At 37.7% G+C, this 12,699-nt stretch overlaps 1 protein-coding gene across 1 annotated transcript; it reads left to right on the plus strand.

The window, feature by feature from the left end:
* Positions 1-694: 694 nt before the first annotated feature.
* On the plus strand, positions 695-7,352 carry LOC127431229 (mitotic-spindle organizing protein 2-like). Its single transcript, XM_051681566.1, has 5 exons — positions 695-758; positions 2,926-3,126; positions 3,231-3,382; positions 5,164-5,289; positions 6,508-7,352. The coding sequence occupies exons 2-5, from the start codon at positions 2,942-2,944 to the stop codon at positions 6,657-6,659; spliced, it is 615 nt and encodes a 204-aa protein (XP_051537526.1). The 5' UTR covers positions 695-758; positions 2,926-2,941; the 3' UTR covers positions 6,660-7,352.
* The last annotated feature ends 5,347 nt before the right edge of the window (positions 7,353-12,699 follow it).

Genomic DNA, 12,699 nt, shown 5'->3' on the forward strand with positions numbered 1-12,699 from the left:
CCCCCTTGCCACCTTTTTTATTTTAAGAATTTTAATCAAAACAAGCTTCTGTTATTGTTTCTTTTCACACAAATTATGTTGATTGATCAATATTTAATACAAGGAAATCAAATATTAAAAAAGTGAATTTTCCTTAAGGGCTGCCTTTAGCTCCGTTGTACCCTGTGTATACAATAGTGTCAAGCTTAACCGTACCATTGTACACATCTTTGAAACATTTCCAATCTACCTTAAATAAACATGAAAATGCCACTAGACAGAGGTAACACAAGCCTGCCCTAAGAAACTGAATGACGTGAGACATTTTAAATGATATTAGTACATTCATTTGATTTGGCATAAATACTAAAACTAAGTTTTAAAAAATTAAATAAAACTAAAATTAAACGGAAACTAAAACAATGAGAAAATGAAAACTAAACTAAAATTAACAAGTGTGAAAACTAAATTGAATGAAAGCTAAATGCGTGTTTACTTTCGTATTTCAGGTACTAATCCTTGCAATCAATAGATTTTAACGACTATTCTTCTCTTAAAGTACAATTGTCTGCAGTGGTAGGGCAAAAACGTGCTCTATTTTGAATACAGCTCTAAGAGGAATTTAATTTTCTGAGCCGTCGAGCGCCCCCTGTAGGAATCATTTTATGCTCCAGTCCAGACGGTGGCAGTAAATATCCTGTGTGTAGAGTTATTGACAACCTACAACACACAAACCTAGAGGGAATGGGCGCACGTCTCACTTTAGTCGACTATTATTTGTGAGTATCGTATTACACTTTACAGTTGAATTTAGAGCAGAAACAACATTTCTTTCTAACCTATAAAAGTATGGTAGCTAGGCAGCTAATAGCTATACAGGCAAACTGGCTTGCATGTAAGCTTGGCTGTAATATTAGTTTGGTTGTGAATATTGGATAGTGGTCTGACAATGCATGCTGTATTTATGTGTATGAACATTGCATTGTTTAATAAAAGTTTTTTTTTTTTACATAATATTTTACCATTGAGTTGTTGATATATTAATGCGTTATAGCCACGCTGGTTTGCCTCGTTTGATTTATAAAAGGGGTTGTAAGCGAAACCATTCAATGAATACTCCTTTTTGGTCATTGTGAAATGACTTTACATGGACTTCACTTGTATTGTTATCTCGAGTACAATATATGATCCACTGTATATTGTTTTACTCAAGCATGGGGTTGGTTTGTGGGTTTACAGACACAGAGATTACATCTGCTCTGTGCTACCTCCCTCACTGGACTCACTGCAGTTTGCATACCTCAACAACCGCTCCACTGACGATGCTATTGCATCTACATTACACTCTGCTCTCTCCCAGCTGGAAAAAAGGAACACTTATGTGAGAATGCTGTTTGTAGACTACAGCTCAGCAATCAACACCATAGTGCCCTCCAAGCTTGATGAGAAACTCCGGGCTCTGGGCTTAAACAGTTCGCAGTGCAGCTGGATCCTGGACTTCCTGTCAAGCAGACGCCAGGTGGTTAGAATGGGCAGCAACATCTCCTTATCACTGATCCTCAACACTGGAGCCCTGCAGGGCTGTGTTCTCAGCCCACTCCTGTATTACCTGTACACACATGACTGTGTGGCAACACATAGCCCCAATGCCATCATTAAGTTTGCTGATGATACGACGGTGGTAGGTCTGATCACTGACAATGATGAAACAGCCTACAGAGAGGAGGTGCACACTCTGACACACTGGTGTCAGGAGCACAACCTCTCCCTCAACGTCAGTAAGACCAAGGAGTTTGTGGTGGACTTCAGGAGAAAAGACAGAATACAGCCCCATCACCATCAATGGAGCACCAGTGGAGTGCGTCAGCAGCTTCAAGTTCTTCGGTGTCCACATCACTGAGGAACTCACATGGTCCGTCCACACTGAGGCCGTTCTGAAGAAGGCTCACCAGCGCCTCTTCTTCCTGAGACGGCTGAGGAAGTTTGGAATGAACCACCACATCCTCACACAGTTCTACACCAGCACTGTAGAGAGCATCCTGACTGGCTGCATCACTGCTTGGTACGGCAACAGCACCACCCTCAACCGCAAAGCCCTACAAAGGGTGGTGCGAACTGCCAGACACATCATCGGAGGTGAGCTTCCCTCCCTCTAGAACATCTGTACCAGGTGGTGTGTGAAAAAAGCTCGGAGGATCATCAGAGACTCCAGCCACCCGAGCCATGGGCTGCTTTCACTGCTACCATCAGGCAGGTGGTATCGCAGCATCAGCCGATTCCATGAGAGCTTCTTCCCCCAAGCAATCAGACTTTTGAACTCTTGATCTCTCACGATCAATATACATCAGCACTGCACTTTATTAATCTTATTATCTTACACTGAACTGTCATAAATTATATTCTCTCTTAACAATACTGGCAACTGACTATCAACCGACAGCCTGAATGTCAATATAGCACAATACAACATACTGTATATTTTATATATTCTATTTTTATTGTATACTGTGTATTCTATATTGTATGTGTATTCTATATTGTGTGTATTGTATACTCTACATTGTATATTATTATTTGTATATTGTGTTGTGTATATTAGATAGTAAATTGTGTTGTATAAATCTGATGTTTATTGTAAATTGGTATATATCTCAACACTGTCATGACTGCTATGTTGCTTGGAACTGCACCCAAGACTTTCACCCATTGTTGCACTTGTGTATATGGTTGTGTGACAATAAAGTGATTTGATTTGACAAATAAAATAAATTTATATTTATAATATTAAAAATATATTATTATTTAAATGTTGTTATCAGGTAAGAAACCCCACACATCTCAGTTTTAATGCATTCATTTTCTGGCTTTAACTGATTTAAATCCAGTGATTTACAGATTAGTAATATCTAATATATAGATGCCTTGATTGTGTTGCTTTATATGTAGGCATTATTGGTGACATATGTCACAGTCAGCACAGCCCGGCACGATGCCCGCTGCCCCAGATTCCCCCTCTCTCAGCGTGACCGTCAGCGGAAATGTGCAGAAATACAATATCAAGAAGAAAAAAGTGTTAAATGCCGAGGAGACTGAGCTGTTTGAACTTACCCAGGCTGCTGGGATCATCCTTGATCAAGAGGTTTTCAAGTGAGTGCTTTGAAAATCAAAATTACATTATACTTTTGCTTATCTGTTTTTCGGTTAATATCTGTGTCTATTGATTATTCTGAATGGTCACGTTGACTCCACAGGACCATAGTGGACCTGTTGAAGATGAATGTTGCACCTCTGGCAGTCTTTCAGACCTTAAAGACCATGTGTGCTGGACAGAAGGCCTCTGAAACGTCCACTGGTGACACATCCACAACGTCCCACACCACCACTGCACCTTCAGAGTCTAAAGGTGAATGTTGCTGATGTAAAACTCATGGATTTAAAATAAACCAAGTCAGACCAATACTGTAGGCAACATCCAAAAAGAGGTAGCAGCTTTATCTTTGTCCAGCTATCGTCTCTTACAAAACAAAAACTATTTTTCCTTTGTTTAAGGCTGCAAAATTAATCGGAAAAATAATTGAGATTACAATGACAGCTGCTGCAATTAACTAATCATGAAAAGTGTCAATTACAGCATTTAATTTAGATCTACTCCCGCTGATTTAAAATGTTGTATTTAAAAAATTTTTTCAGTGGTTGAGCATTATAACCAATCGCAGACATGTTTGTTGAGTTCATAAGCCTATCAGTAATGGTGCACCAACTAGAACGCTGCCATTATAATATAACGATATAATAGCGATAATTAAGGAACAAAGTTCTATGCTTGTTTTGAGAAGTGTAGCTTGTAATGTGCCCCACACAAAAAAGGAATTTAATGTAAATTCTATTAGTAAAAATTAATGATCGTGATTACAATATCAAGGGAAATAACAGATTTTTCTCACAATCATGAAGCCCTACCTAGTGTTGTCAAAAGTATTGGTACTCCGTAACCAAGTTGACACTAAAATAATAAAGATGTAATGATACCACTGTTACAGGAAGTACCAAGCACCGACTCAGTTCGGTAATGGCGCACTCTGATATACAGACGGCCTCTTACAAATGCTCAAACGCTTATTTGAGTGCGTGTTCTGTGATCATTCTACACTGAAATGGACAGTTAATCAAATTAAAATTGTGATATTTCCTTCTGCGATTATTAACCCACAAATGTGCAATTTAATTAAATAAATATGCAGTTTATATGTACTGCGCGCTGCAAAGTGAACATGTGAAGCTGCTCATATGCTTAAAACAACCCCATTTAACGAGCATCACACGCTGTGCTTATTGAAGTAGATGACAGAAGAGATCGCACATACACTGTGACGTGAGTAGCGCCTGCAGACAATATACAGACTTTATATAATGAGATCACAAACTTTTGTGCTTTAATAATCACACTGAATCAGACAACCAATGTCTTATCCGGAAGTGTGAAAACTACTGTTTACAACACAGAACCGGAAAAGCCTTCACGACAAAATAAAAGTTTGACGCTCGAAATTGCGACAAATATAATACTAGTGTTCAGTAAAATGTGTGTTATTATTATTATTATTATTATTATTATATTTAACCTATATCTCACAAGCAAGCTGTTGGACTGAATATAAGTTTTCATCAACATTTTCATTTATGATGTGATGCTCTTTTGTGCAGCAATTTATTTAACAAAAATTAGACCAATGTTGTGTTTTAGATTATGTTGTGAAGATCCTTACTGAAGAACTTCATTAGATAAAAACAAATGCAATGGTATGTTGAAAAGTATTCGTTTTATTTTCATGGTATTAATGTTTGGATCCATTTCACTAAACACAATTTTGATGATGAATTTGAATAAAAAAAAAAATAAAAAATTAAAGCTTGGAATTTGGGGGAAAATATTGGATGTATTATTTAAAAAAGTTTAGCAAAGCCATTAGACCTTCATAAAGAATGCAAGAAGGATGAGCACTCTTTATTTGCAAAGATGTTTCCAGGTAAATTTACCATCAGATAATAGTTTGTGTTTATCAGGTAATACTTGTTACACATCGAACCTTTCGGACTTTATCCTCTGATTACCCTATCCATGTTTCCTCTGCTGTTTTGTTCCACTATATTTCAATTTGGTGATCTGCGTGTGACTTCCTGTAGAGGAGGAGTGTGTGGTTTCTGGAAAGAGCGCTAAAACTGCAGCCCCTCCCACTTCCTCTGCAACCCGCCCACTAAGGGGAGGGGCTAAGATAGTGGTCTACAGCTCTGGTGACACAAGCGCTCAAGGTTTTTCCTCATTCTATCTCTTTTAGCTTGGGTCCATCCTACCCTTTTAATACAGATGCTTTCAAGTTCAAGGTCTTCTATTCATTCCCATCGCTGACATAACGAACTTGTCTTAACTAATTCCTGCCTCAGTTTCATGCCGCTTAATTTCTCATCCTCATGCTCCGCTGATTGTGTCTGTCATGTACAGGCTCTATGCTCTGAACTTTGGGGTTCAATCCCCTAGATCTGCTCTCTTCATGTGTCTCACGGACTCTGTGACTCATCCAGCAGTAGGGTCCTCTGCTTTTCATGGTAAATGAGTGTCTGTTAATGGTGTGTGTCGGTTTTGACCCTGTAATAAATGCACTAGTAAACCAGCATCCCGCAAACTTGTCTGCCATCAACATTGAAACGAAAAGCATGCATGTCAACTTCATTAGCTTGAAACTGTTGGTATCTGCTCACTTTGGCACTGCATTGCTAATTACTATGCAACTGTTTTCCTATAAGTTGCCTTGGATAAAAAAGGGTCTAATTAAATTTTGCAAATCACTATAAATTACATATTCCAACTCCCCAGGCCCACAAGGAATCTGCACCCCCAGAACTCTGCAAAACGCTCTGCAGATTTCCACAGAATTTGAACGGCCACCATTTAAAAACTTACAAATGCATCTCCCGCTTCTCATGTTCATTTTTAAATATTTTTGCTGAATTGATAATACTTTCAGCTAGCAATAGGGTGGTTCTCAGGAATAAAGACCTGTCAAGAAAATGTCATGCTCATAATTTACTCTAAAATCTAAAGAAACAATTATGAAATTCTTTTGCATGTAGGAAATTAAGCATATTTTAGGGCCATTAAGAATTTTTACAATGTGACATTATTTTCGTGACAGTTACGCATGTTTTATCCACCAATTATCATTATACGGTTTTTTTTTTTCTTTTTTTTTTTTTGCATTAAAGTATGTAAACTTCATACTTGAACTCCCTTGGCACCGCCAAGTAACCCAACTTACTGGGTTATTTCGTGAGAATCACCCAGTAAGAGTGGTATTTTACCATGTCTAAATCCATTTGTAAATCCAATTGTGCCCCAAAATCGCTACAAAAATGCAAAGAAAAAAAAGTCTGCAGATTCTCTCGAGGCCTGCTTATAATGTCATGGTATATTTATGTGTCTTAATCATTGTTTTCTTGTGTGTTACTTTCTTGCGTGTATTTGTGGTTCAGTACGCAGTAAAACAAGTTCAGGGCAAGGGGAGAAGACTGCAAGAGATGGTTCCAGTCAGCGGGTGCCACGGCAGGTCAGCGCCACCAGGGGGCAGAAGAGCGCCAAGAGTTCTGGCAGTAGCAGCTCCTCTTCTCAGCTCACCTCCAACTGAAGTTCTACATATTAAACTCACTCAAGTTACACTCTTTTGTTCCTGTCATTGAGATTCCTGAAGAATTGGAAAAAAAAACTTTTTTCACTCTAAATAATTACAGTTGTTGTAAAGCCATTATAGTTATCTCCTTTGGGATACCTTGAGTGAAAAACCTCGTTTTACATAAAATTAGCATCTTGAGAGACCATAGCTGAAGCTTATGCATGTAATTTTGTATGGTGTATTTTCAGCTGTGGTGTTGCTAGTGGGACCATCAGACCTGAATAGAGTTTACACATTCACACCAAAACAGTAATTTAAGAAAAATGCATCAATTCTTTATTCAAAATGTTCCACTTTTGAAATTTAACCTGATCTGTTTGTTTTAGAGGACCCTGTCTTGATATTTACTAGACAGTGATATATAGATTGACGTGTGAAATGCTGCTTATATGTTTTTATATTTTGATTTATTTTGTATGCTTGTTTTCAAGTGTATTACTCAAATAGTACCTTTGCTTTTTGCTTTTGGTTACTTTTGCATTTTGCTATTGGTTAACATACCCTCTGTAAAAACCATGTCCCAAGTTTTGTACACAGATACATACTGTATAAATATTTAACATGATGAAGCACATGGCTGTGTAAACCGGTCTGCTAAAAGTCAACGCATGTATATGAAGCAAAATAAACACTTTTTTATTATTATTATTATTATTAAGCAGTGCTGACTTTGTTTCTCATGCAAGCTCCTCAGGCATTTTTCCATGCAGTTACAATCATTCTAAGAAATGTGTGATTGCTTTCTTGATTCATTTGGACATCCACTCTTGATCAGCATACTTCATATATCATATGGAGTGAAATGATCTCTTTTAAAATGGTCTATTTAAAAGAAACATGGTCAATGAAAGTGCTCTTCTGCTTGCATACTGCAGTTTTTGTAATGTATAGCCACAGTTTGAGCGGAGGCCAATGTTAAGCCATGCACAATGATTAAAGAGTGTCTCTTCAACAATGAGCTTTAGGCATATGAATAAAATAATGTCACTCTCAATGTGAACAACTTGAGAATGGTGTTACGGGTACGGTTTTAAAAAGAGGACAAACACTTAAAATTGATGGCAATAGAAACTGAGCCAGATATACAAAAATCTTCTAAAGTAAAATAAAGAAGTTTCTGGAAGATAAGAAAGACAGTCTTTTGGGTAATACCAAATATTCGTAATTTTTTTTTCTCTTTATTCTGAAGAATGTTTCAAGAATCTGGCACCTGTTCCTCACGATAAAATTCCTAAGGAAATGATCATGGAATTTTTATCACAATTTGGAACCAGTTCTAACTGGATCAAACAAGAACCATAAGATCCTGATGGATTAACTTTAGTTCCCATACTCAGTTATTTGTCCAGTAAGATCTTATTTTATTCAAAACTAAAAGTTTATGTCAGTGAAGCAAAACTGCTATATACAGTGCCCTCTTTAAGTATTTGGACAGTGAGACACTTTCGATAATGTACTCCACCACAGTGGACTTGAAATGATAATAAGTGAAGTGAAGTGCTGACTGTCAGCTTTAATTTGAAGGGCTTTACATACAAATTGGGAAAAGGGTTTAGGAATACCAGCACATTTTATATACAGTACAGACCCCCCATATTCAGGGGCAAAAAATTAATTTGACAAACTAACATATTAATCAATACAATAATAATCTTAATACTTGGTTGAAATCCTTTGCAGTGAATCACTGTCTGAAGTCTGGAACCCACTGACATCACCAAATTTTGAATTCCCTCCCAAGTGATGATTTGCCAGGCCTTTACTGCAGCTGTCTTAAGTTGCTGCTTGTTTTGGGGTCTTTCTGTTTTCAGTTTTGTCTTCAAGAACTGAAATGCATGTTTAATTGGGTTGATGTCAGGTGACTGACTCAGCTATTGAAGAATATTCCACTTCTTTGTCTTGAAAAGTTCTTAAGCTGCTTTCACAGTATGTTTTGGTCATTGCCATTTAGTACTGTGAAATGTCGTCCTCTCAGTTATGCAGCATTTGGCTAAATCTGTGCAGAAAATATAGCCCTAAACACATCAGAATACATCCTTCACCAAATACTAGTGACCCTTTTGTATTGGCAGCTATACAAGCCCATGCAATAACACTGGCGCTACCATATTTACAGTTGATGTGGTATGCTTCGATCATTCTCCATACTCTTCCCATGAATCTGGTACAGATTCACTTTAGTTTCATCTGTCCAAAGAAAAGTGTTCCAGAATTTGGCAGGCTTTTTTATATGCTTTTTGGTAGTCTAATGTGCACTTCCTATTCTTGAGGCTTACCAGTGGTTTTGCACCTACATTCATGAAGTCTTCTCTTGATTGTAGACTTTGACAATGATATACCTACCTCCTGGAGAGTGTTCTTGACTTGGCTTGATGTTTTGAAGGGGTTTTTCTTGATGATGGCCAGCTTTACTTGCATTGACAGCTCTGTGGACCTAATGAGAGTTTAGAGCAACAGCTTCCAAATGCAAATTCCACATTTGGAATACACTCCAGACCTTTTAATTGCTTAATTTTTAATAAGATAACCTGGGAACAGCCCACACCTGGCTATGAAACAGCTTATCAGTTCATTGTCCAATTACTTTTGAGCCGCTGAAGGGGGGGTGGGGGCTATGTATAAAATGCTGTAAAAAAAAAAATTCTTAAACCATTCACCCAATTTGGATGTAAATCCCTTCAAGTGAAAGCTGACAGTCTGCACTTCAATCACATATTGATTGCTTCATTTCAAATCCATTGTGGTGCCGTACAATGCCAAAAATATGAAAAGTGTCTTACTGTCCAAATACTTAAGGTGGGCATTGTAAGTGGCCCGACTGTAAATCACCACATACATTAGAAAAAAAAACAAAAACAAAAAAACAGTGGCTTATTCTGTACATTTCTTTGCTAAATGCCAGGCAGACTGTCTGTTCTCTTTCAAGGTCGATGGATTGAAGTGAATTCACAGACACATTCACAGACTGCACAACAGCTTTCTCCACAATATGCCCATAAGAATGTTTCGTATTGTACATGTATAACACGTATTCAACAGTCTCTATTCAGCATTTTAAGTTCTACTAACCACAGAAAGTTTCTCCACCATGAAGATTAGTTGGTTTTTGATTTGCAGTGATATGTCATTTTAATGGAACCCAGTTGCGTTTGTTGACTACCAGTCATTTGAGCAAAGTGTCTAATTTCTATATCACTAGTGACCAAACCTAACAGGTTTCCCAGAACCTTCACCAGTGTCTGCTATTGTTTAAACAAACAGGTGATCCAGTCCCAATCTCAGACCATTGGTTGTGCCAGAAGCTGACATGTCTGGCTGCAAATTTCCGAAAACGTAGGAAGACAGCGGAAGAGTCATTTATATTCACGAAGAAAGCGATACCTGATTGGTCGGAGAAACTATAGCACAACCTTATCCCTACCCCAAAACCCAACTCTAACCAATCAGGTAGCGCTTTCCTCATAAATATGAATTCCACTGCTATCAGTTCTCAAACAAAAGTGTTGAAAGTGCGACAGAGCCAGAGTGTTGAAAATTTTTAGGGAAATCTGCATATATACTTTATGGTTCATTTATAGTTTCACTGCACATTAAGCTGTGATAGGAGAAAGCATTTTAACATCAAAATAATATTACACACATCAACATACCCTTCCCAGGTAAAAATAAGTTGTATGCACTTCAGCCCTCAATGGTACTTCCCAGCAGAACTTCATGCCATAAAATGTGTCATATTTTAGAGAGTGTTTGTTAGAAAATGGATCTAACTGGAGAGGCACTTCTATGAAATTAATTTATTGAGGGTTTCACACCTATTCACTTAAGTTATCAAGGGTGTGTGCAGTCTGTGTGTGCATATCTATAGTTTGGGGACATCCAGGAACATCCTCAATTGGAAAAACAATTCATTCATAATATAATGTTTTTATTTTGTAATTATTATTCCATGGGTCCATTTAGACTGAACGCATTTGTGTGGTAAAAAACCAGATGCAATGCAACAAATAGAACAGAACGTAGGTGTCTCAAGATGTGTTTTTACCAGCTGAATTTCTTTATAACTTCACACAGTGTCCAAAATGCAGAGCTCCTGCATGAGAGGCTAAAAAAAATCAAAACAGACAGTCAAAACAGCCCGGACGGATGCAAAAACCTGTTAGGTGTGAATGGCCCCTTACAGTGCAGAAAAAGCCTTTTAGGGGTAGGTTGTGGCATAGGGTTAGTCAGTAGTGTTTATTATTAGCTTTGTATGTGTGTGTGTGTTTACTTTGCTATACTTTGTAGATAAATGTGTCCCTAGAAGTTAATGCAATATGAAAAACCTCCCTTTTGGGGCATTTGGAGACGTCGACATTTGGAAAAAGTTCATAAACTAAATACTGTAATGTTTCAATAATGCTGAAACATTAAAAAAAAAAATTATTGAAAAATTGTTAAATGTTTATCTTAAGTATTTATAATTAGCTTTATTTAAAACAATATAAGTTAACTGTGTCCCCATTTATATACAATAGCTATGTAAATGTGTGTACATGCACTTGCAAGAGAACTGTGGAATTTACACAGTATAAATATAATTCTCTGTCTTGAGTGTCTATAGATATATTGATCCCTGTGTGTATGTGTATGTGAGTAAACCATGACAGGATGATCTGAGAGGTCTAAAAGGATCACAATAGAAATACTATATAGACTTTTAGGAAAAGGATAGATATAACTATCACACAGGAAAGTACAGGAAAGAACAGTGCTCATGAGGTGGACAGAAAAGAAAAGCTTCTGTTTGCTAGACTGAGAGGGATGAAGACAAAGACATACACTTGTGGAGAAAGCAAAAAATGATGGGAGCTTCTGGAGCTTGAGAAAAAGAAAATAGGTGTGTGTGCAAGTGAAAGAGGCTGAAACCTCGAGATAGGGAGTGAGAGAGTGAAAGAGGTGAGCTGGAGGTTTTAATGTGGCCGTTTGTCGTGTTTATGTGACTGTGGTGCTGCTCTCTCTTGCTCTCTGTATTGATGGCAGTGCAGCCAGGCTGTAATTGATGGCACCATACTGCTGTACTCCGGCAAGTGTAATGGGCCGAGACACAGAAGCAGAGAGCACAGCAGGAACCCTCTTTAACCCTTTACATGCTTACACACTCATACCCCCAAATGTGTGTGTTTGGGTCTCTATGAGGAAACAAGGGGGGGTGGCTTACTTCTACTACAGGTAGATCAATCTTTTATCCCTATTTTGTGACCGCACCTATACTTTAAAGGATTCATTTTCAATTCAAAACATCTCAGTGTTCTTATTTCTTTTGAAGTTGCATACAAATGACATAAAGTACTTTTCTCTCCCATAGAAATCCACCCCCGTTCCTTAGTACAAAATGCACAGGAACAAATTAAACAGAGCACACTTCAAAGAGCATTTTGATTAACTTTATTTAAGGAATAATCTGGGTTAAATTCAAGTTAAGCTATTAACAGGACTGTATCTGTGGTATGCTGTCATATTCAGAAATTTGACCACAGAAAATAATTTTGACAGTGCTGCAAAATCTTGATTGGAAGTCAAATGTACAACATATTTAACTCTGAAAAATGCTTTAAGACACTTTTAATTAATGAAACTGATTACCACTGTGGCATAATTGTATTGTCATGTTAAATGTCATGCTATTCATCTCTCTCTGTGGGTTTTCTGTAATATCTTGCCACAACTCTCTCCAAATTGACCAAACAAAGGTGAACCTTGGTTGGGTGGTTACCTGTGTTTCCGAAACCAGCCAATTGGGGGCAGTGTGTTTCTACTCTGACTTGGCTGCTGAGATTGTTGGTACATCACTTTCACCCTCCTCATGTGCCCTGCCTGTGGCATCATGCTTTTATGAGAATATCTTTGGCAGCATGTATAGGAAAGGACCCGTCAGCTAGCACGCTCCAACTGCTGTGAACATATTTGTTTGCTTGACTGTTTCTATTTCTGAGAGTTTGACTTAACCTTAGTCATT

Source organism: Myxocyprinus asiaticus, chromosome 40, assembly GCF_019703515.2.
Source record: "Myxocyprinus asiaticus isolate MX2 ecotype Aquarium Trade chromosome 40, UBuf_Myxa_2, whole genome shotgun sequence".
Classification (NCBI taxonomy): domain Eukaryota; kingdom Metazoa; phylum Chordata; class Actinopteri; order Cypriniformes; family Catostomidae; genus Myxocyprinus; species Myxocyprinus asiaticus.

Coding starts and splice junctions, on each gene's coding strand:
- LOC127431229 (XM_051681566.1), top strand. CDS start 2,942: ATGTCACAGTCAGCACAGCCCGGCACGATGCCCGCTGCCCCAGATTCC. Junction 3,383..5,163: donor TGCACCTTCAGAGTCTAAAG/GTGAATGTTGCT, acceptor GACTTCCTGTAG/AGGAGGAGTGTGTGGTTTCT. Junction 5,290..6,507: donor TGGTGACACAAGCGCTCAAG/GTTTTTCCTCAT, acceptor TTTGTGGTTCAG/TACGCAGTAAAACAAGTTCA.